This window comes from Eucyclogobius newberryi, unplaced genomic scaffold (genome assembly GCF_026437365.1).
Source record: "Eucyclogobius newberryi isolate DKJ021-1_F unplaced genomic scaffold, fEucNew1.0.hap1 SCAF_17, whole genome shotgun sequence".
NCBI lineage: Eukaryota > Metazoa > Chordata > Actinopteri > Gobiiformes > Gobiidae > Eucyclogobius > Eucyclogobius newberryi.
The window spans coordinates 16487782-16513636 of record NW_027315801.1 but is presented as its reverse complement, the minus strand read 5'-3'; the positions used below and the strand labels follow the sequence as shown (position 1 = coordinate 16513636).

Here is a 25855-nt window from a genome sequence, read left to right as displayed (position 1 = left end):
AAACCTGTCATACGCACTTTAAGTTCTAAAATTGAACAATTTTCTCAACGGCTTCAAACAACACAACCAGCATTACGCACAAAACATGCTCATATTCTCCATGTTCTAAGGAGTATGAGCGGTGCTGTCAGGTTTAGTGTTCGCCCTCTAACCAGAAGGTCACATGCTCAAATCTTTCCAAAAGTGGAATCCATGGCTGTGTCCCGGGGCAAGGCGCTTCGTATTTCTTGTCATTCCTATCCAGTCAACAAACAACAAAACAGAACAGAAAAAAACTTCCTTCTGCTGTAGATCCAACATTGTACGCTCTAGAGTGCATGAGTTTTCCACTGACAGCTCCCCCTGTTGGCCTTACATGGTATAAGCCACCCAGTAGATGACGTTGACCAGGGCAAAGGTGAAGGGGAAGACGGCGCGGGCGTAGATGTCGATGGTGTCGGCGTCGATGGGCTTGCACGCGCACTTGGAGCAGCACTTCTTGTCGGGCTGGTCGTCGTCCTCCTGCAGCGGCGTCGACCTCCTGCGCTCCTCCGGCTGCTCCTCGGCGGGGCCCTCTCCCGGGATCTGGCTGCTGGGGCGTTGGGTTCGCTGGCGGTTGGAGATGACGACACCCTGGTTCATGCCCGTGACGGACAGGGAGAAGAGCACCATGGCCTGTTTGCCGTTCTTCACCACCGTCTGCACAAAGAGGGGAAAGAGTTTCAAGGCTGTTCTCATGAGCCATTGGTTCACTTTGGAGTGGCTCAGTCATTGAGTTATAATAAAGGCTAGACAGAATGTTGCCATGGTAACTCATAGTAACCAACGTCCAGTTCCAGCTCCATGTTGTGACGGAAAATTATACTGAAAAGCTCACTAAACGAATAGAGCGCTGCACGTTTTAATCATCATTTTGTTCTAAATACTTTGACAATGACACATTTTTGTATTTGCACTTTCTACCAAACTAAAACATCTTGAAAATGTTTTATTTTTACTTTAGGAAATACAATAATGATCATCGGTTGTGTCCATAATGTGTAGTGACACACACTACCTGGGACTGCAGCATATGGACATTAGCAACGTTTTTATAACCTGCCACAAACATTTTTCCTGTTAGTCAATGTTTAATGTGCATTGTCCCTGATGAATAAACAAATAAACTAAATCAAATACAAACTAGGGCAGTGTTTTTGAGTGAAAGTTCTTAATTCAGAGGTGAACAGATGCAGGTCGAGTTCTCTGCTTCATTATTTAACAAATATACATCATGTGTTCATGTAGGCACTTTCATCCCTGGGTTTCAGCGTTCCTTCCTCATATAATATTTTGTGCTATTGCTATGACAACGGTCCTTCGTTGTCATGTCAAATCTTTTAAATCAGGATGGAATCCTTATGCCTGAAACCCATGAATATTATAACTCAATGGTCGAGCCTGCAAGCTTGGCAAAATGAAGCTAGCGCACGTTAGCAACAGCTGTTTCCTGTTTATCTTCTTGTGTTAAGATCATAAATATTAAGTTTCCAGTGCAAAATTAATCTAACATCCAGATTGATATGATTATGTGTATGATTCAAATATAATTTGAGTACAACATAGATTTGATTTGATTTGATTTGTTAAGAAAACCTTAGTTATGTTTGGGTGAAATCAGTGGCCCGTGTAGCAGACTCATGGAGCCGTGTTCCAAAGCGCCAGGGGACCGGGGCCAGTCGAAATGTGGCGGCTCTGACCAATCACGATTCCCGGTTCGATTTGATTTTTAGGTTGGGGATATAACAATGTGCAAATCTCACAGGACGATACATCTCACGATGCGGCACAAACATATTAATGTTACTTTTTTCTTTTAAAATACTTTGACAAAACTTTGGTGTGACTCAATACTGTCATATTCCACAAAATTAATTTCAATCAATCAACCAAGCTTTCATTTCAGACTCAAAATATCCATAAAGACAAACAAGACAATTCCACAACACTATATTAATTTACACTATATATATTGAATTATTATTATTATAAGCACTTTCTCTAGTGCCTCCAGTTGTATCAGTTAAATCTGACAGTGCTCTGCTCAGGCGTTGTTAAAACATTTATCATTTCATTTTGTGAGTCATTAAGGCGCTTGATAAAATGTTATAAAACGTTTTCAATCACTGCATCTAGTGTGGGAATGTCTTTTCCATCTGGAAACGTCCATTATTTGGAACCTGCAGCTTTCTTTATTAACCTTTACTGCACCTGCACCACAAGGGGACAGTATAGAGTGGTGCAATAAGATCTCAATTCAGATTTTTCAGCTTTAGATTTCTTGACCATGACATTTGACCTTTTCGTCCTCTCCAGAGGTAAAACACAGGAGATGTACTTAAAGTGCTCTTTAGTCCATCACACTCTCCCTCATGTCCGATGTGTGACAGCTGCGGCAGTGTCATCATGTCTCCTTTATAAAAGTTATGAATAACAGTCATGTCTTCATGTTGTCTGCTCTGAAATGGAGAAAAGGATCATGGTCTATGTAGTTCCATCTGTTTTTGACAAACACAACACTGCATTTAACAAAGGAGCTTGTAATGTGATATTACTGTGACAATATTGAATCACAATATTTCGGTTTGTTTACATTCCTAACTTTTACTCTATTTTTGAATTTTTCACAAAAGCTGAAACAACTTAATACATTATCACTACTCATTGATTATTGAAAGAATTGCAATATAATTTAGTAATCAAATAATCGTTATATGGACAATGCACAAGCTCCAAAAGATGTCATGAGAGAAGACGTTTTCTGATCCAGAAAAAGCAAGAATTGAACCAAAATGGAAACTCTCAGCTTTTATCTCATAACCACAGTCTAATGAACAGAACTTCTCAACAAATGTTTTTTCTTGTATTATATTATCCTATATTTGCTAGACTAATCGATCGGTAAAATACTAAATCATCTTTCTGTTGGGTAATTTATCAAAAGTAGTTTGATGTGTTGTCATACGAGGATTTACACCTTTGCTCCATGCGTCCTGTTGTCCTGCTGCTCACACTCACGTTTCATGTGGAAAGTGGTTGATTCATGAGCTTTGTTTGCAGTGCTGTCCGTGGTTCTGACCTCACCTCAGAGCCCAGCCTGTTGGCCTTGACCTTGGCCTTCTCCTTGAGCCTGTAGTCGGCGTTGTAGTGGGCGAAGGCGTACTCGATGAGCGCGGCGAACACAAACACGTAGCAGATCCAGAAGTACACGTCCAGCGCCTTGATGGCGGAGGCGCGGGGCAGAGAGGAGCGAGCGCTGACCATCAGTGTGGTCATGGTCAGGACAGTGGTGATGCCTGAGGACACACACACACACAAACACGCACTCTTCAGACATTGCACTGACATAAGGACGGGCTGTAGGAAGTAGAAACATTTGAATTCATAATATTTATGTAATTTATATCTTTGTTTCAGTAGTTTTGACGGTGGATTTGTTAACATAATAGTTTGATCAATCAATGCCCATGTTTATTGGGGGGGGTTCCATTCCATTTATTTATTTATTTATGCTTGTTAAATATCACCTTTGAAAATACAATCTATCTATCTTTTATGTAATTTACTACTTTAATACTTTGGCCGTGGTGTCAGGATGCCTGCTATGAATGTTACAGGAGAAATGAATTGTGAAAAAAGAAAGAAAACTGCGGGGGAAATATATGTATTGCTCTTAAACACAAAAAAGGAATAAACTTCCCTTTGGACATAGGAAATGTGTTTATTGAGATCACAGGAAAAAGCAGGCAAAAATATATACATTCTCTTTAATATAGCTCTAGCTATATTAAAGAGAATAAACACATAATGCTTTTTATTACAACTGTATCTCTTCTCAATAGCTTTGCAGTGATTTCCAGCTTATACATGTATTCCTGTGCCGTCAAATAAATGTTCTCAATGTAAGTGGTCAGTCAATACTTTACATTTGGTTGTTTTGTGGGCCTTTTACCACCAGATCCCTCCGCCAATGTTTCTATTCAGAAATGTGTCAGGGCAGGTTTGATTAAATTCAGAATTAGTGGTGAAAGTTAAGTCCTGGTTTGCTCTCAATTCCCATTCTTATTTCCACAAGCCGAGACACGAGATTAGGTCCAAGAGGAGATTTTGACATAATACGCACGCACGATCTTGTGTCACCAGATCCCAGTTTACCACATTTGTACCCTTAAAATTATAGCCTTTTCAATAATTCAAATTATCCAAAATACATCTATTTTCTATGTATTAAAAGAGCTAAATGAGTAGAGACAGTAGTAATTATCAAAGAGAAGCATGTACCTAAGGAGACCCGAGCGGGGACGGCTGATTGGCTGATCCAGAAGGACACCCAAGACATGGCCACCAGCAGGATGGAGGGCATGTAGGACTGGATGATGTACACACCGCGGTTCCTCCTCAGCTCGAAGCGCAGACTCAGCCTCGGGAAACGGCCCGCTGCAGAGAGAGGGACAAGCGTCAGGTTTAAGCTCAAAACACCTGTTTAAAGTATAAATATTCTGCCGTATTTGTATTTGTATCTTGTCCTTTACACATGCTCTTGTACCTTTGCTTTGGTATCTCATGTTTTAGAACTTTAAATGATCTCTAAAAGCATGACATTCTCATCAGGAATTGAGTTAGTGCTTCTGGCTGCAACGGGAATTAAACAGGGGAAATAATTAAACCTAGCTTTCCCCTCGACAAGCTAATGCAAGTTGTAATGAAGGTGATTTGAGGCAGAAATGCTCAAAATAAAGTCTGGCTATGATTTATGAACTTACAAACAGCACAGAAGATCTAAGAACTTTGGAGAAACAAAACTGGGAAATTAGTAATGAGGGTTTTGTGAGGGCCAGAGGGAGATGACTTACTAAACAGGAGTCAGCCACGGCAGATATGTCTTCGATGAGGGAACAGTGTTATAACATGGTTAGAAGATTTAAACGATGGCTTCAAAGTTGATATGTTTCTTTAAGAAGGCAATGTACGCGCCACAGTTTGGTGGAGTGTGCACATCCTGCAGTGTCATCTCATGAGGTCAAGTGTTTGGAGACTAAATATTTAGGATATTAAAATATTCTGCCAAACAACTCCAGGTTAGGTTTTTTGATAAGGAACAAAAATAGGACTCGTAGAAAAAGTAATTTAGATTAGTTTATATATTGTATGCATATTTACCTCCCGAAAGAGTGGTTAGTGCACTCTTGGGTGAAAATGAGGATTTCTCGTTTGTTTTCATTATCTATGGATCACAGTGTCCTATAAAGTGTTCCTAGTTTGACTTTGTTTGGCAGGTGATACCCTCTGGTGGTGGAGGTGGAGGTGACAGGAGGCAAGATGAGGAAGATCATAAAATGTTATCAATGGTTAACTGAGATCAGATCTATGCTGAAGGTTTTTAGTCTTAATAGCGAAAAACACACCATAGTTTTAATTTCCAGGGTAGTTAGTTTGCTTTACTATTACAAAGGGTGGGGGGAAACATATTTTTTTAACTCAAAATTATATTTGAGCTCCGCAAAAAGTGTAATTAGTGGTAAATAGCGGTAATATGTCTGTAGATGCAATGATATTGATACAGGCACAATATTTCTGTGAGTATTTGTCCAGTAAAACCTAAAGATTCCTGATTGAGGCCATTAAAATGCTCAATCATAATCTATTAAATGTAAAATCCAATGGTGAATGTTTTTAAACCAGGTTCTGAGCGCTTTTATTTAGACACAACTTTCTCTCTTTTTTTGTTCTGATGTTAATCCCAGTTTCACCATTGAAATCGCATCATGTTCCACTTCACTTTGACTTCAGTCCACAATTTAAATGGTTGTGTTTAACAACTTTTAAATTGTATGTTTACTGGTGTTGTCTTTGTGATATGTAAAAATAGGTTTGATGATAAGAAACATTTAAGTCTGATAAATATTCAAAGCGTTCAGAAGTCAGGAAGGCTTTGTGTCTTCTCGATCTGCTGTTTTGTTGTCGTGTCACCAGGAGGAGCCAGAGTTCCACACACGATGATTCCGGGGCCAGAAAAGGCATGACACATAATTAGTGGCTTCCAGGGGCCCCAGGATGCTTCAGAAAGGGTAAAGGTTTAAAGATTGTTTTACAATGCAGCATTATTGTTTCGTTTTTATAGCCGCTGTTAAACCTAATGCAGTGGTGAGCTGTAGTTTCCATGGTAACGGTCTGTGAGCGGTGATGATGATGTGTTCATGTCAGCTCTGCATTCTAGCTGTCCACAAGAGAAACAATAGCTAGAAAAAGGTTGTTCCAAATATGCCAGGAATTCATAGCAGCACACGACACCATTTTAAGATTTATTAAACATGTATTACACAATGTGATAAAGACACGCCAACATGCACAGGGAGAATATACAAACTCTTTACTGCTCTTGTGTACAACCTCTTTGTTTTCTTATTAAAAGCCTCTCAATCTACTCCACAGAGTCATTCACACACTGCTCCTCGAGGTGGAAGCTGTGGTAACCTCTAAAACACAAACACAGCGCTCCCTCTTACTTGCAGATTGCCTTCTAACTTATATCTAAAAGCAGACACATGAAAAGTCTGAGTTTTGGGACCAGACTGCAAATGTTCAAGTGAAGTTGTGTCTTTATCAATCACAAACTTAAAGTCCATATTAAGGTTCTTCTGTTTGTCCAATTATGACTTAGTTTGGTAAATATGTGTCATAGTTTTATTTCTGGTAAATACAGGCTAAAATACAGGCTTTATGCACTACTTTACTGTTTTGTCAAAAACTTTAATTGCAGGGAAATTTAGTCAGCAAATCAGAGTTTCCTCTCCACGCAGCGACTCACTGCCCCGCCTTCTGTCTCTGTGTGTGTCATTATCGGATTAAGTAAATCCCATTCATAACTCACTTTGAATTGTGCCTATATGGTGAAATGGTGAAATGGTGAAATGGTGAAATGGTGAAATGGTGAAATGGTGAAATGGAGGAATGGGTTGGGTGGGTTTTATAAATCTGAATATTTTTCTGCAGACGTGAAGTTTGGGTTTTGTCCCCGCATACATTTGTATAAATGAGACCGCAGATGAGGGCCATTACAGGGAATGTGCTCCGACCAAAAGTGCTCTTGCACTTTGCTAATCACAACAAAGTACAGGAATGTGGGTGGGGATAGGGGGTAGGTAAAAATAGGAATTTTCTGAGCACTGGAACTTAAACATGCAGGAATCAATCCAAATACAAGTTTGACTAAAGACAATACTGTTGTAACAAGGTTAAACGCTCATTAAAGGTGATTTGGCAAATGATGTCCCCTTTAAAACCTCGCCTGATCTGCTTGATCTTGCCTTATGTTGGACCTTTGTGACTTCATACACCACTCACCAGATTTGGTGTTCATGGTCTCGGTGACAAAGCGGTAGTCCGTGATGGTGAACTGGGACAGCTCCAGTTTGTCCAGGCCGTGGATGTGTGTCTGACTCTCTGACCAGTGGTACACAATGTCCTCAGAGGAGTAACCATCTGAAAGGCCGGAGCACACAGAAGATCTTGGAGCCCACCACACACAACAGCTGTAGGATTAAATAGAGTACTCACAGCTCTCCAGGTCCAGCATGCACTCCTGCTCATCCATGGGATACTTGGTGAGATCCATGTCACACGCCACCGTAGAAGTGATCCTACACAGATTAGGTTTATTAAGGATATGGTAGGTCTCATGGAAACATGCTGCTATCCTAGGAACGAGCCAAAACCAGGCTGCAGGTGTGCAGTAGCATGCATGGAATGATTGACATGTGGGAGAACTACTCAGCTGTCCACGCCACGAGGAAATGAGACTCAGATTTGGTGCCAAAAATCCTCTATTATTTCTTTAATTTGCCTGGAACATTACAAAGAAATGACTAAATCTCCAGATGTGCAGGCTCAGAACCGGACTATCCAGGCAAACGGATCCTGATTCGAATGAAAAGTGTTTTGTGAACCCTAAATGCCACATGCACATGTGGTACCTGCTGCTGTAGAGGATGACTCCATTGGGCTGCAGGCGGATCAGCTTGTTCTCCACGGTTACGTCATGGAACCAGGCCGACTTGGCATTGACGATGAAGGTGTCAGGGAGCCACAGCTTGTCCACAAAGCGGCTGTCCAGGCCTAAGGTCTTGTTGGTATGGTTGTAGGACAGGCGGTCGTCACGCCAACTCTGACGCAGGAACACTGTCATGGTGTACTCCTGCAAGCACAAATGTAGGCCTAACTGAAGGATCAGTTGTGTTGAGATGGGCTTTTATGTCAAATGTTGTCTAAGAGCGGCATTTTGTAACTTTTCTGGTGGTTCTGCTTGTCTTGAAGGAGATCACTATCGTGGATATAAGCGGTGGATACAACTATATCTCCTAAGAGATATGGTAAGGAGCTCAGTAGAGTTGTGGGTAACCCATTAGCTGGTAATGCGTTAGAGTCCTAAAATATATATTTTTAGAGTAATGAGGACTGCATTAGCTTTGTGCACCCATGTAATCTAGTAGTCCCCAAGGTTTTCTAATCATTAACGCTTTAGTTTTGGCAGGTCTCATCTCCTCACCGCAATCCCAGAGCCAGGTCTGTTTCCCAGACGCAGAGAGAGAGCCTCGGTGTTGTGAGCATGTTAACTGTGCCACTAGTGACTCTTGTGACGCCAAAGATAAATAAACTTTCAAATGCACGTTCTGAAAAAATCCTTCTCCTTCATAATAAGTAGAGCCAATAGGGCTAGCTGAGGTGGCTTGGACATCTTTTCCGAAGCCTCTTGTATGCCTCTCTGGGGGAGGTGTCCCACCGGGAGGAGGTCCCAGGGAAGAGCCAGTACACACTCTCTCTGTGGCCTGGGATCACCTCGTGATCTTCCCGGAAGAGCTTGACCTAGTGTGTGTGGAGAGATCATACTACTACCCAGCCCGAGATAAGGCAGAAGATAATGGACTGATGGATTTATGGTGTGTTTTCAGATTTTCCAGAGGGGGGGCAAGACTCTCTCACTTCATTGTTCATTTCTCACCTTGCCTTCATTTTGCCGAAAATGAAACAACAGAGGACTTCTTTTAAAACTACAGATAAGGACTGCAAATAGTAATAGCCTAGATCCTCCAAGATCCTTAACCCGGCCCTGACTATATGATTCAACTCTATGTAAAAGAACGGGTAGAAGACCATAGTCTCACCATGTTGGCCTCCGAGATGTGGTCGATGCTGGCCACTTCGATGGCCATGGCGACGTTGACCGGAGGACCTGCAGGGAGAGGTGAGAGAGGGCATCCAACAAACTCCAGCAGCACCGGCCACAAGCTCGGCACAGCTTAGTAAGGCTCAGTAAGGCACAGTTACATACATACACAGAGGTTATGTTAGATGCGGTCGGTTTGGTCAAGTTTGCCTCAGTTAGCCTGTTAGCTCCTCTATGTCCAGTTAGTTAAAGCCAGGGGCAATTAGGTTTATTTGTCCATCATCGTATGTTGTATCTGGGGCCAGGTTGTGGAGGCGGCTCTCACTCGGCCCACCTCCCACTCCTCCGTTGTGCTCTGGGTCTTTTCCTGTACTGTTGTAATGATAATACATTTTCAAACTCAATTTGATACTAATAAAAAGGCTTAATACCGTTTCTGAAACCGCAAAGTACAGGGTTAGGGTTAGTACACAAAATAATAAAGTCTTTATTATTACCATTTGGTCTTGTACTAGTTCATAACCTGATTAGAGCATTTGATCCAGGAAAGCCCCAGGTTTGTCCTCCCTTATTAGTTGGACATGGTCTGAAAATGCCCAAACTACCTCAAGTGGATTCTCTCAAGTGTGGAGGAGCAACAGCTCTACGCTAGACTCCAAACCTTATTTCTGAAGCCGTGTGTCCACTGCAAGATTTTCTATTACATTTTGCACATTACATTCTTCATATCATTTGTGGCTATGACCAAAGAGCCTGAGCAAATGGCTCTTGGATTCATGTGGGAAAGTTACTGTACTTGTACCTGTTAACAGTCTATACTACAAGCTAACCGTGTTTTAAATAGAAGAGTAATGGGGAAATAAGATCCCGCTCACGGAAAAACTCCGGTTTACTATTTGGGTTTACTATAGGTCACATACTTGACGTAGTGAGAAGAGGGCTCTCTCTGGGAGCAAGACACCAAAATATCAGACATGCTTGATATAAATCGCCGCTTATCGTCCCTGCCTCACTGTGAGACCAAAGACCCACATTTTTAGCACGACTCAAGATTTCCTCCACAATCAGAAATCTCTCATTGAAGACGGCCAAAATTGTGCGGTGGACACTCAGCTTTAGTGAGTGACCAGCCATCCTATGGAGGCTGCTGAACCAGGGTATTGTCCTGTCCCAAACCGGGCCACACTGTACAGTCCTCAGGCTTCATGATGATTAATAAAGGCTACTTTCGGTAGAATTAGCAAACACATGACTACTGTACTGCCCCCAGCTCATGTCCGGCACATTTTAATCATCTTATATCATATTATAAAATATACAGGTTTGAATCTGTGGACAGAGTTGTACTGGGGATTCAAGCCTGGACAGATGCATGAATTGGCTCTGATAACCTGACAGACAGAAATCTGTGAGCCACAGGCAAAGGTAGAGGTTTAGCCTTTTCCTCTCGTCTTGTTACATACTGTAGTTTAGCCAGAGTGTTGGTGCTGGCATGAGCAGTGTGTAGCACTGCCTGCAGAGGACACTATATAGGTCATACCAATTCTCACATATCTCGGTGGCAATTTGGGGATTTTAACCTGCTCCAGGGTGTGATGATGTCACACTTTACAAATTTTAGACTAGAAAATTATAGTTTGCTACTTTAGAATCACAATATATTTTCTCTGACTGTAAAAGTGTGTCAATCCTTTCACCACCTGGGGGCAGTAGTGCCATGACATGTATGTTTAGATGTTTGGAAACTCAAAGCAAAGCCAACACAGACACTGCTCATAGTCACACCGCCTGGTTGCCATAGTGACAGAGGCACATAATGCTTTGTGTTGCCATGACAACAGAATTACATTATGTCTTGCCATAGCGTTACATGATGTGTTGTGTTGTTATACCGACGGAGTTACATGATGTTTGTGGTTGCCATAATGACAGTTAGTTACATGATGTGTTGCCATGGCGACAGTTACATGTGTTGCCATGGCGACAGAGGCACATGATGCTTTGTGTTGCCATAGCGACAGTGATGCTTTTCAATTCCACCTGAGTTAAGCTGCTGAGTTAAGCTGTGAGGTTGAGAAATCTAAAGCTGCAGCCATTGGGTCTTTCACATCTGGCAGCCATTCTGAGCAACAGACATGGATGAGAGAGAGGGGGGAGAGAGAGAGGGAGAGAGGAGAGAGAAAGAGAGAGGGGAGAGAGAGGGAGAGAGAGAGGAGAGGGTGATAGTGAGAAAAAGAGAGAGATAAAGAGAGAGTAAAGGGGTGCACATTCTCATGCCTGGAGACCTGCTCAAATTCCCAAAACCCCAGAGCTGCACTTGCTGGCATTTTGACCATCACTGGTGGTCCAATCACAACAACAAAATATATAACCAATGAATAAAAAATAAGACTAGTTTAAAGGTCCAACATAATGCAGCTCAACTTACTAGAATTCAGTCCGTGTCTGTTTGTCTGTTGAAAGCAGCGTATGAAGAATTTGTAGTTTAAATTTCACAGCCGTGCCTTAAAAAAAGCTTTTACAGAGAACAATAGTAACGAGGATGTATTTGTTATAACAAACTCATGTTTATGTTATAATTTGGTGTTTTGGTTTAAGCTGATTATCCAATCAGAAAGCAGAATGAGCCTCACATGAGTCCCTGCACCAATCGTGAATCAGAGCTAGTTCAGCCTCTGCAGCTCAGTGAGCCTGGGATTCTAGAAGAGAAGGAGGTGAACATGAGCCATGGCCTGTCCACAAACTGAGAAGGACAAACACTTGGATGTGTCTTCATCTGCCGGTCAAAGGTTCTGCAGCACAGGCTCAGTGTGATAGGAACTGTTACTGAGATGAAGTAGATTAAATGAAGATAAAACATATGTAGGTGCAGATTGGAGTTGAAGTTGTTTCCATTTGAAAGCGTTTATGTTGAGAGAGCAAACTGATCAAAAACAGAAACAAATTGAAAAAACAAAGAAGATTTTGGCCTGTAATGTTTAGCCTTAACACAGTAGAGCACAGACTGCAACCCTTGAACCCCAAAACATGCACAAAAGGTTAAAACCTCCAGCTATGGTAGTCCTGACCAAGCCGAGCTCAAGATCTGGAGATGGGTCCCTGGGCGCTGTGTGACAGTGACAGGTTGCCCCCGTGGCCCTGAGTGAAGGATGGGTCAAGGACTGATCTAATCTACACATGGTTCCTCTGGGAGCCAGCTGGCACCTGTGCTTCCTGCACTGTGTGACGCAGCGTGTGACGAACTGATCAAAGTCAGTGAGGCTGAAGCTGCAGTAACAAGGCTCCATATTAAAGATGTAGAAATAAAACATCGCTGGTGGCGGTGAGGTGCGTGTATTACGGTGGAGGATAGTCCCACCGTTACCATGATGATACAATGCACACATTAGCAAACACAGCCTTTTATACGGTCTGAAAACTCTGAAATTTTTATTTAAACACATTTTCAAATGATTGTTTTGTATTGTGTTACGTTCTTTGTGGTCAGATTGTGTTAAAACCAAACTCAGATTAAAGTGGAACTTGAATATCAGAGCTTCAGACTGAGCAGTGCCTTCAGCCACTCCAGAGTCAACCCCAACGCACTCCATAAAGCATGCAAATACGCTTCGAAGTCTGACGGGACTAAACCTGGAACTAAACCAGAACTTTACAATTAACAAGCTACATCTATATCAGGACTACACCAGAACCAAACCAGGACAAATGCAGCCCATAGACCCTTTAAAACGCACCAAATGTTCCAAATTTCAGAATGAAGGCGACTGGAGGCAAAATACAGACGACTCTATTCTGTAATTCAGAATGTAAAAGGTCTATGGAATGAGATATGTTTCCAACTTCATCTTCTAACATCTATTTTATCAAACCGCTGAACAAACAACATAGTTAATCCAAGTTTGCATCCACATCAGTATAACTCCAAGCGCATGAGCATGTTTCAGCCTCCTTGCGTGGACGGGACAGAGCAGGACAGAGCAGGACAGAGCAAGACAAAGCAGGACAGAGCAGGACAGAGCAGGACAGTGTGATGTATGATGGCAGAACACCCACAGGCCGAGCGAGCGGTGCTGAGGATGGCTGGAGATGTGTGGGTGAAGAGCAGCCCAATGCACAGCCCCAGATCTCATACTCACCTCCTATCCCAGGGCGGAAGTTTCTGGCATAGCCCTTCATTAAATCGTCCAGGTTTGGTAACCAGGAGATTTGAATGCCTGAACCTACATAGTCCCCAATGTCATTCAGCATGGCCCTGTGGACAGAGACAAGAGAGACCATGTCATTATTGAACAAGAAACTGTTGAAAACACAAAAAGAAACTAGAATTCTGGTTCTTAATCAGCGGTGCGACTTCATCGAAAAGCCTCAGCTCACGCGTTTGAAGACAGTGAAGGAAAAACTTTAAAGAAGGAGATGGAGTGGTTTGAAAGGGGAGTGAAGGAGGAGTGAAGGAGGGAGGTAGAGATGGCTAGACCTCAATAGACATACGGGTCACAATCTGGACTAGTATTATCATGTTAAAGTCAATTTCGATACTGAGGAAAATACTCGATTCTCTGTACCAATTTCAATACCACAATGAAAATAATAGTACTTTGAGTACAAGTTCAGCTAAAGCTCAATATCCAAGAGACCAGATCTTGTACTGTTAATGATTTTTTTTTTGAGAATGAATATCCAGTTTTGATACTAGTTTCAGAATTGGTAGCCAAACCTCTTACCCAAACCTTTGGACTTATCCCGATAAGTAAATTAAAAAGGTGAGTGCGACTAAGCTTATTTCTGTAACGTCATAGTGGAAACTGACTGTACTAATACAAGTGAGCTCGGCTGTTGTAGTTTCATTATAGTCAGTTCTTTCTGCTCAGATTGTGTTGAAACCAAACACAGATTAATTACTAACCTGAGTACAGAGCTTCAGACGGAGCAGTGCCTCCAGTTAGCTACACAACCACGGCTAATGTTGACGATGATGAAAGAGATCAATCATAAACTTCATATTTTGCACACTTTATATCGTTCATTTCCCAGCCTAGTTGCAGCTGTGTTGGGGGATGTTGTTTGACACTGGACTGGCTGATGTTTTGCAGTTATAAAAATAAATCTGTAGCGCTGATAGACCACACACTCCTGTCAGGTCTAACGCGTAGGTTGTGTTCAGTCTGTTTACATCCCCCGTTTGTATTTTTAGAACCTTAACTATGAACAAATTAGAAAAGAAAGGATAACCATAGAAATCCTCAGCAGCAGCAGAGCCAGGGCCAATCCCTGCAGTGACTTTTCTGTTTCCAGAGCTATAATTAGTGGGACATGTTTGGGGACAGGTGGTGTCGCAGAAGAGTGAGCTGAGTAGAAGAGGAGCCAGGAGCTCACCAGGAAAAAGAAGGATGAGATTTATACACAAATAGCCAAGATTTTTTACATCTACAGTGCCTCTATGCACGTGTCCTCAACTCTTCTATTCCAATTACAATCTGAATCATGTTGTTTTTGCAAATATAATCTTCGTCATCTGTTTATGGCCCATTTCAAAGCTGAGTAATGTTTTGCCCTCTCTATTTTATACAGAAGCAAGGGCACTATGTAGTATTAGGCATTAGGGCCACTTATGGCTGAAGGGGTATTTTTAGGTTTAAATATGCACATTTTCAAAAAACACACACACATTTACCAGAATAAACCAGAAACACACACACACACACACACACTCACATTCACACTCACACACACACATACACACACAGACACACTCACGGTTCCAAAACCAATTTAGGACAGAGTTTTTACCTCTGTTCTGCTGTGTGTGAATGAACAATGCAAAGGGATTGTGGGCAAACGATATAGGTTATACAATCATGTTGATTATTGGTTATGCAAGAGTACTAACATGTTACTTTTACACAGTAGTGCAGTAACGTAACGCGTTAGTTTTCTAGGGCAGTAACGAGGTAATGTAATGAGTTACTTTTAAAAGTAACGCTACTGAAACTGGTTGTGACAGACGGTAATTTTAGATTTTATTGGTTAATCACTGCTTGCCTTGATTGCCCTGACTACACTTGAACTAATTAACTTGTGCAGCTTGTGACCGTCACAGTAAAAACAATGGACTTTTTAATGGACTCTTTAAAAAGTGCAATCAATGGTAATCAAAGCTGGTTCACAACAGCAACCATATATGGATATTCTTATTATATTTCAAACAAACTTAACTGTAATTTCCCAAATAAACCTAATGCCAAATAACTATGTGGTTTGTTATAACGGGCCACACCAGCCACTGAGTAGAGGAATGATGACTTATGTCTGCATGGATGAAGCTGCAGGGGACATTTGCCCTGGATAAACTCCACGGAATTTGCAATTTTTTTCTAGCAGATTTGCGTGTTTCAAATATCATAAATTTGCATGTTTTTTCCACACAGATTTGCTACTTCTTCCTCTCCCTCCTTCTCTCCCCCTCCCCCTGCCTCACACACACACACACACACACACTCACACACACACACACACACACACACAGCAGGTCAGGGCCAGATTAACACCAACAGTAATGGCGTTTACATCATGTCCGGCTGCACTGATCTGTGGCTTTACGTTCCGTAACACCCTCCTCTCTCTCAGCCTAATGCTCTGAGGACACTGATGGTCCAAAAGAGTGTCTATCCGGGTCTGGACAGTGGACAGATGTGCACCACACGCTCTGCAAAACCACCACAGCCGCAATACACTATCTTTCCTATTCACCTGTAGTGTCTCGCCTTAAAAGCTCCTTAAAGTTGTATTATGAAAAATTGAATATCAAGCCTCAAGCATGTGCATGTGTTAGGTAAAATTGGCAACTCTAAATTGGCATGTATATAACACTATAACACTTAATGCTATGTCCATATTTTAAAAAAAAATTAAGAGTAAGATGATCATTGTACAACCGAACCAAAAATCCACCAAAATATATGTTTTGTATGATTGTTGGAGGTGTTATGGCCATTTGCCCAGAATGGAAGCCACAGCTCTGTCAGTACGCCCCAGGGCAGCTGTAAATTAATCTAAAACCCTTTGAGAAGAAGACACAGTTTCATTATTAATACTGTAAACTTTCCTGCTGTTACTTTGGATTTAAGGCTTTTTCACATTTGGTCCAAATTCTGAACCAGAAACTATTGTGTTTGCACTGAACAACAAATGTCTGATTCCCATTTTTATCACAAACTTGGAGGTTAAATGTATGTTTGTCTTAATAGTCTGAGTCCGTTCATTGTGCACATTTGAAACAGGTCCAGCAGCATTAACATTTGAGAGAAATCTGAACCGCTAATCCAAGAATCCGGTGCATTTGAGAACATGTAAACTACAGAGTTTGAACACACAATCACAAACCTTGTGATTGTTTTCCTGCTTCCCACCGAAATTGCTTTTTGATTTTTTGTGATAAATCTTGAAGCTCTAAAGTCAACTCAAATTGAGTTGCAGAGGCTGTTGAGGCTTGTGCTGAGTGTTGGCAAAGTGTGACAGAGGACAAATCTGAGCCAGCGCCGCTGTAATCCTGTGTCTGCGGTCACCTCCTCACAACTCACCTCACCCAGCCCCCACATCTGACCTCACCCATTCCCCACGCAGGACCCACATCTGACCTCACCCATTCCCCACGCAGGACCCACATCTGACCTCACCCAGCCCCCACGCAGGACCCACATCTGACCTCACCCAGCCCCCACGCAGGACCCATATCTGACCTCACCCAGCCCCCACGCAGGACCCATATCTGACCTCAACCAGCTCCCACATCTGACCTCACCCAGCCCCCACGTAGGAGCCACATCTGACCTCACCCAGCCCCCACGCAGGACTCACATCTGACCTCACCGAGCTCCCACTTCTGACCACACCCAGCCCCACGCAGGACCCACTTCTGACCTCACCGAGCTCCCACTTCTGACCACACCCAGCCCCACGCAGGACCCACTTCTGACCTCACCGAGCTCCCACTTCTGACCACACCCAGCCCCACGCAGGACCCACTTCTGACCTCACCGAGCTCCCACTTCTGACCACACCCAGCCCCACGCAGGACCCACTTCTGACCTCACCGAGCTCCCACTTCTGACCACACCCAGCCCCACGCAGGACCCACAACTGACCTCACCCAGCTCCCACATCTGACCTCACCCAGCCCCACGCAGGACCCTCATCTGACCTCACCCAGCTCCCACATCTGCCCTTACCCAGCTCCCACATCTGACCTTACCCAGCTCCGACATCTGACCTTACCCAGCTCCCACATCTGACCTCATCCAGCTCCCACATCTGACCTTACCCAGCTCCGACATCTGACCTTACCCAGCTCCCACATCTGACCTCATCCAGCTCCCACATCTGACCTCATCCAGCTCCCACATCTGCCCTTACCCAGCTCCCACATCTGACCTCACCCAGCACCCACATCTGCTCTTACCCAGCTCCCACATCTGCCCTTACCCAGCTCCCACATCTGACCTTACCCAGCTCCCACATCTGACCTCACCCAGCACCCACATCTGCTCTTACCCAGCTCCCACATCTGACCTCACCCAGCTCTCACATCTGCCCCCACGCAGGACCCACATCTGACCTCATCTGTCCATGTGCGTAATTGCGTAGTGATCCAAATGTCTCTGCGCACGGAAAATCTGCACTGCGCACAAAATTAAAATCCAACCTTGAAAATGAACTAAACACAGAAAAATGTATACAATGTGATTCAGTGAGTGACACGCAAGGGTGGACTGGGCTGATGGGTGTGTGGGCCAAGCTATCGAAGAGGCAAGCAGCGCCGCCGGACCCCCTTGGCCCCTGCCTTAGATGCGTTGGCATCTCACTAGAGACTTGTGGTGGACCCGCGGGTCAAAATGCTGCAGGATCAGGCAGATCAGCAGCTGCTGCTGAGTGGTGGTACGGGGCAGTGTATGCGTGTCCGTGAGACAGAGGACCGAGCAGGTGGAGACGTGAGGAGGAGAGCTCGGCGTCAGGTGGATGTGTTATCGCAGGACACTTTGACCATGTGAGTAGAACAACACTGGTGAAAATGTATGAGGCTGAGAGTGATGCGAGAAGTGTGACCACAGCCTGTGATGAGTGTTTTGGTGTCGTACATTTGTCTCTCTGAGCAGTTTCAGTGGGATTAGTTCACAAAGGACAGAGAACAATTAAGTTCTTCTCAAGTCCAAGTCAAAGACAGGCAGGTCCAGGTCAAGTCCCAAGTCAGTGGCTCACAATTCCATGCCCAGGTTTCAAGAATAAAGTCTTTCCAAATTACTGAATAAAACTTATATTTTTGCGCTTTTTATGATTTGTATAAACTGTCCTACTTGAGCACTAAAAATACCTGTTTTCTAATCCAAACACATTTGAGGAGAAGCAGCAGTGTCATTCCTGGACCATCTGCAGCCTGTCCTGGGAGAAGGGTCTCTACGTCACTGTGGTTCTCCTCCATGTTTCTCTTTTAACTGTTTTGCTTGCAGAGAAGGAGGGTCTGAGGACAGTTATCCATCCGCTGAAATCCTGTGACCATTGGCTTATCTGCTTCCCTCTTTTTGACTGATGACCGTTTCTTAGTTTGATTTTCTAACTTTCTGTTGGTTAAATCAACAATTTTGTGCAGCCCTGCGAGGCAACTGCTGTTGTGATTTTGGGCTTTACAAAAACATGTAAAAATGTAAACGAATCAAGGGAGGCAGTTTGATTGTTATCATGATACTAACATTTGAACATGATTTCAATGCTAAAGAATATGCTCGATACTTTTGATAACAGAAAGCGCTAATTTCAACACAAAATAACAGTATTTTATTTATGTTGCCAATGTGGTTTTATACTATGTGGTTCTGATATAACCTTCTAACAAATAGTATCAAAACAAGATACTTGAAAAAATATCTGGACAGAATTTGACCTTTCCTGAACAGCCTTAGAATGATCTTGAGCTTTATCAGAACCACATGGAAACAATGTCACAATATATGTAATCACAAGCTCCTTTGCTTCGTTGCAGCATAAAAAGTAGAGTACTACATAGACCATGATCCTTTGCAATATTACACTGCAGTCAACGCGAAGAAATGACAGGTGTTTCACAAGTTTCTAATTTTGACTTAATTTGGTGTATTTATACCTGTTGTACGCATAAATGCTAGTTTTACACCAATCAAGTAGACATTTGTAGCGAAAACGTTGTAAAATATGTAGAAAATGACAGGAAGTGACATCAAACTAGGGACCAGTAAAAGTTTATGCAGAATTTACTCAAAGAAACAACTTTTTTGAGTCTCTAAACACCAATTCTCTTATATTTTCATTTGTCAAAATAAAACAATATTGGCATTAGATGAGTTTTTGCCCAATTTCTTAGTGTGATGTCATCAATTACAAACAGGAAGTAAAATTATAAACCCAAAACATTTTCATAATTTTTAGCTAAAATCTAAATATATTTATCTTAACTGTATTTAGTTTAGTGAGTCTTCCGACCTGTCAGAGGTACTTTTGGAATATGAAGTAATTATTTGCAGTGGCGGAAAGCAACGAAGAACCAAAGTAAAAGTACAATATTCAAGTAACTGTATTTAAGTAATCTACATTTTCCAGTGGATATTCTTTGAGAGCAGCTATCTATACTTTCATTCTCCACTATACATCTTTTAACTGGACTGTATAGTAGACATGTTTTTCATAAAGTAGAGACTGGCTAAAATGGCTGAGGGATTTATTTTTAAGATTTGTCTTTGAGCAAACAAAATAAATAAAACCAAATAGAAACTAAAATATCTTTAACAAGTCTCAAAACTGTGTGAAATATTCCAATAAGCAACTTTGACTTATGTAGATGTTTGATGTGATAGCGTACTTGTACTTTTACTTAACAGGCTGCAGTTACACACTAATTATGGTCCTTCTGATTACTCACACCAGATTTGGCAGTTTGCATGTCATTTAATTAATCTTTTGGTTTTGGTTTTCAAGAACAATAATCAGTACAATCACAATAAAGTGAACATAGCCTGATTATTAGTACTCAAGTCTCTTCAAGGCATTTTAGAATGAAAAACAACATTACGAAAATCATGATAATATTTGTTGATTTTTGTTGAAAATTACATTCTATTTTCTAACAAAAGTTATTATTACTGCGGTATAAAAATCATTACCTGATTTTTTTTTTTTTTAATTGTGGTATCGTGACAACATTTGGGCCTATTAAAATCGAAAATATCCTTCATTTTGAGGGCGCACAACTGTCCGTTAATTGTAAACCAAACGAAGCCTCCTTACCTACTAAACCTGTCACCTCCGATACAGAGCAGCACCAGAGAAAGCAGGAAAGTTGGCACGTCCATTGTCACGCGTGTGGGATGCTGTCCACGCAGTTACGATCCTGAAAATGTTCCGTGTCTTGGATCTGGGTGAAAACGTGACGCCGGTGTTTTAATAGTGCGCTCTTGTTGGGCTCCGTGGGCGCGGATAGAGCGGTGAGGAGCGCTGCTGACCCTGAGGATGCTGAGGATGCCGAGGATGCTGCTGCTGGCGAGCCATGGTCCGAACCGTCTCTCCGAGCGCACACACGAGCTGAACAACGCACAGGAATCAGCGCGGAGGTCTGAGCGCACGCACCGATCACGCACTGGAGCTCTGCGGTGGGAGAGAGACACTAATCTGGGCTGCGCGTCACGGCTCATCCACGGAGGCGGGAGGGGCTGGGCAAGGGCTGTAATTGGCAATCGATTATGTAAGAATCATATATTTCATTATGCAATGAGATGATGCGGTTATAAGCTATAGGAATGTAAGGATCTGCAAATGTTTAGGATTTCATCACAATCTCTCACCTACGAAATGGGTCAATATGTTTTTTTTTTTGTTTTTTTTTTTTTGTTTTTTTTTATGAAAGTGCTGAACAGCGCTAGATAAAACACAAAATAAACAAGAGAGGAGTAGAGAAAAACAAACTGGGTAAAATTGAAAATAAGATGTTTAGGGGAAAAAGGCATCCAATAAAAATAAGAAGGTTGAGCTACACAAGGTTCAAATAAAAAGTCCAATTTAGTCCCGTTTCTGTAAATAATAATAATTTTGAAAAATGAAACATGAAATAAGGGTCATTTCAGAAAGCATACATATTGCACATGAGTGATTTACACACTGACAATTTGCTGAATGTCCTTCCCTTTCTCATACGATTTCATGCAACATTATCCTGTCCAATACACCCTACTACGGGCTAAAAAAAAGTTATCCTTTCTCAAACACATTTTGGTCTCAAGTCAGATTTTTGTCGGTACTATTGGTAAAGCTGTATTTTTGTTGTGAAGACATTAACGCCATAAGAGCAGCATCTGAATGTGCTATTTGGTTAAAGAGATTGTACAGATAAATCATTTCAGCCAAAAGTGTGGAGCCACGGTGGGCCCATTTTACAGCCATAACCATTCTTCCTGGACCCGTGTGCGTGCGTGATGTTTCAGTCTGGATTTTAACATAAAAATTATCAAACTTGACTGTCCCACTTTACCCATTATTCATTATATTCTGTGCTATCTTTTGAAAAAGTAAACAGAATAGTGGAAATTATATTTTCCGTTTTTGAATGCCTTTAATCATTACTGCCATATTGTTAAAGTGGGACAGGCAAGGTTGATTTTCTATTACTTGCAATTCAATTCAACATTGACATGACATGTGCAGAATTATTTTTTATAAATGTGACAAGTGATTAAATGAAAGTGTTTTAAGCCTAAACACAGACATGCGTTTGGGACAAATGTTGTTATGGCTATAGCTTTTAAAACGAATAGCATTTATACAAAAAATATTAGGTACTGTTTATTAATAAAACATCACAAAGGATCATAGTCTATGTAGTTCTCAATGTTTTAGCTGCTGTTACAACTAAGCAAAGGAGCTTATGATTTATTATGACAGCCCATAATTGTGAGATTTTTAATGATACCACAATATTTCAGTTGCTGTTACACCCACGGGAGTTGAAAGTGGAACTAAGCTCCAGGACACACATGATGAGCTCCCACAGTCTGGATTGAACCATCTCCTGCACTTCTCCACACCCACAGTGGGGATGGCCCTAATGAGAGCAGCTATTTTTAAACATGAAAACCACCTGTCTGCCCAACATCAACATTTTACTGCCTCTATCCATTTAAAGATTATAGGAAAAAGGCATTTACACCTGAGAAGTGTGTTAATGAAGAGCAAGATGGGAAGGCATCTGACACACTGCAGGTACAGACTGCTTCCTCTCCTCTCTCTGGGTTTGGCGCAGGACAAAGACACTGGTCTAGTCAGCACATTCACCTGAGACACAGGCACTTACATAACTCTCACAGTGTCACAGTTACACTGTGGATCCAACCACACAAACACAATACACAGGACACACACAGGACACACACATAGGACACACACAGGACACACACACAGTGACAAATACAGGACACACATAGGACACACACAGGACACACACACAGTGACAAATACAGGAGACACACAGGACACGCACACAGTGACACACACAGAACACACAGAGGACACACACAGGACACACACAGGACCCACTGAGTGACACACACAGTACACACACAGGAGGACACACACAGGAGGACACACACAGGACACATACAGGACACAGGAGCGCTCAGGAGGGGGACATGTCTTGCTCAGTGACACCGCAGCAGTACGGCCAAAACACAGGTGAAAGAAACAGAAGAATAAAGGCCCAGCACCAGTCTCTGTCCCGGACCATACACACATTATGTCCTCTGATATGTACATACACACATTATGTCCTCTGATATGTACATACACACATTATGTCATCTGATATGTACATACATTATGTCCTCTGATATGTACGTACACACATTATGTCCTCTGATATGTACATACACACATTATGTCCTCTGATAATAAGTACATACACACATTATGTATCTGATATGTACATACACACATTATGTCCTCTGATAGGTACATAAACACATTATGTCCTCTGATATGTACATACACACATTGTGTCACACACATTATGTCCTCTGATATGTACATACACACATTATGTCCTACACACATAATGTCCTCTGATATGTACATACACACATTATGTCCTCTGATATATACATACACACATTATGTCCTCTGATATGTACATACACACATTATGTCCTCTGATATGTACATAAACACATTATGTCCTCTGATATGTACATACACACATTATGTCCTACACACATAATGTCCTCTGATATGTACATACACACATTATGTCCTCTGATATGTACATACATACATTATGTCCTCTGATATGTACATACATACATTATGTCCTCTGATATGTACATACATACATTATGTCTTCTGATATGTACACACACACATTATGTCCTGATATGGAGGCCAGAGTCTCCTAAACCATGTTCTCATTGAAATGTCACACATGCTCAGCTGTTGTTGCCTGGGAGCATGTTTCTGATGACTCATATTCAAAAGAGTCATTTCTTTACCCTTTTACTTTAATATTACTTGAATATAAGGCAAGATACTTTCAATCAATCATTAGGCGTTTATTCAGACACATTCATACTTTTCTCTATAAATTGCACTTCATATGCAGCTTTTCCCTCTCCGCCTGTAATGTGTTGAGCAAGCAGCTTAATGATAAAATAAGGTGAGTTAACGTGGAGCGTGCGTCAGGTCCCGCCCCCTCGCGTCTCCATAGTAACCAGATGATACAAACACGGACACGGTGATAAACGGATGAACGCGAAGTTTTCAGTATTTCATCAGTGGTAAAACAAACAAAGCCACGCACGAGTAAAGCCTGTTTTCCTGGCACTTCTCCTCGTGGTCTGACGTTGATGTAACACAGTTTTAACACTGAAGAGCCATGGAACCGGAGGGGCTCCCGGACACACGTGAGGCCCTTTATTTATGCATTTACATGGAAGGACCGAGGGCATTAGCATTAGCAGCTGCTTAGCTTAGGAGCTACTGTGTTAAAGTTAGCTGCCTTCAGTATTAAAGTTCATCTGCAGAAGATGTTTAGGTTTGATCTTTAGTCTTGAAACAAACTACCATTCAACATCAACGTGACTATTGCAATATATATATATATATATATATATATATATATATATATATATATATATATATATATATATATATATATATATATATATATATATATATATATATATATATATATATATATATATATATATACTGTATATACTGTATATATAGTTATTATTTGTGGAGCATTATTCATAGCTGCAGAGTGAGGGTGCAAATGTAATTCATTTTATTTAATGAAAAAACATATTCCAGCTGAACACGTGACGCAGGAGGACAGGAGCTCAGACGAGGATTCCACTTCCTCCATCACCTCAGAGTGGCTTATGTCAGAGTGAGTATCTCCCACATGTTTACTCTGCTTCATTATATTGTTTTATATTGGGCCGTTTTGCCTAACTTCACATTCATAATCCCCTTTAAAGTCCTATATATCCTGTCTTTTCCAATTATGACTTAGTTTGGTGGTATAGCACTTCCTATGGTAAAGATTTATCAAAGTTTTACATCGGTGAAGTTGCAGTTTGTGAAGAAAAAAATAGATATTTATTTATTTCAAATATTCAATATATTTGAATATTTGAAAAATAAAAATTGCAGGAAGAAGAGCTTCTCAAACAAAATCCCCCTGTGATGTCATCAATATGCGACGTGTCATGCAACATACACAATTTACTCTTTACACTTAAATGCATTATCAGTTAATATTGTAAAATCATAACTGTTGATTCATTTATATAGCTTTTGGCCCTTGTTTACAGCCTGGTTGCTAAATAACAGGTGTAGAATTACCTTTGGTTATGTCATATTTTCTGCTCATGTTCAACAAGGAAGTTAAATTACAAAAATCTTATATATAATCATGTTCACTACATTTTAGTGAAATGTGAATTCTAACCTGTCATATGCACTTTAAATGAACAGTTGCCTTAAAATCCAATAGAAAGTGTGTTTAAACCAGACTCTAATATCACGCACACATGAGTGCTTTTATTCTGACAAAACCAACAGAATTTTCCTATTGTGCGATGTTGTGAGGTTAATCCCAGTTTCTCCATTATCTTCTGCTCCATTCTGGAATTTAGAAAGGAATTTAGAAGTTTGTTGCAAGCTTATAAAGGCTCTGTCTTCTCACTGTCGGCTAGTGGCTGCTACTGCTCAGCAAAGTAAAACATAACCAATGAACGATGCATCACATACAAAGACTGATGGGCTAAAAGCTGAATGTTCGGCGTGTTCAGACTGACATAGAGTGCGCTGCGTTGTTTGCAGCAGTGACAGTGTGGAGCAGGAGCAGGAGCCAGCGTCTGCTCCTGACCAGAGGACCATGGAGCGGTGTGTGGACACGGCACGGATGTTCAAGCTGAGGAGAGCCCTGGGCCAGCTGGACCTGTACCACCGACAGAAGGAGCAAGACGTGCAGACAGCCAGGTCACACGTCCAGCCACTCGGCACACGTTACAGAAAGAGATCATGGAGGGCGGGGGACAAATGGGGGAGGTTTTTAAAGGTTCTGTTTCTTTCACACATCACATTCACACATGAGTAATCCTTTTT

The 25855-nt window shown here is 41.7% G+C and overlaps 2 protein-coding genes across 2 annotated transcripts in view; one reads left to right on the top strand and one right to left on the bottom strand.

The window, feature by feature from the left end:
• Positions 1–267: 267 nt before the first annotated feature.
• On the bottom strand, positions 268–20841 carry gabrd (gamma-aminobutyric acid type A receptor subunit delta). The gene is made up of 9 exons (XM_072449308.1): positions 20489–20841; positions 13318–13433; positions 9180–9247; positions 7992–8212; positions 7576–7658; positions 7363–7500; positions 4300–4455; positions 3103–3314; positions 268–678 (listed from the first exon to the last, which is right to left on the bottom strand). The coding sequence occupies exons 1-9, from the start codon at positions 20551–20553 to the stop codon at positions 352–354; spliced, it is 1386 nt and encodes a 461-aa protein (XP_072305409.1). The 5' UTR covers positions 20554–20841; the 3' UTR covers positions 268–351.
• Positions 20842–24062: 3221 nt separating this feature from the next.
• The window catches only part of cfap74 (cilia and flagella associated protein 74), an 80487-nt gene continuing 78694 nt past the window's right edge, over positions 24063–25855 (top strand). The window contains exons 1-3 of the mRNA XM_072448615.1: positions 24063–24141; positions 24554–24632; positions 25571–25729. Coding sequence (XP_072304716.1) covers positions 24114–24141; positions 24554–24632; positions 25571–25729 — 266 coding nt within the window. The 5' untranslated portion in view covers positions 24063–24113. The remainder of the gene's footprint in view (positions 24142–24553; positions 24633–25570; positions 25730–25855) is intronic.

Bases quoted from the DNA above. Each gene is read 5' to 3' on its own strand.
- gabrd (XM_072449308.1), bottom strand. From the start codon at position 20,553: ATGGACGTGCCAACTTTCCTGCTTTCTCTGGTGCTGCTCTGTATCGGA. The intron at 8,213-9,179 runs GTGAGACTATGG...TTGTGCTTGCAG, and splicing joins ACATCTCGGAGGCCAACATG to GAGTACACCATGACAGTGTT. The intron at 7,659-7,991 runs GTACCACATGTG...TAATCTGTGTAG, and splicing joins GTCATCCTCTACAGCAGCAG to GATCACTTCTACGGTGGCGT.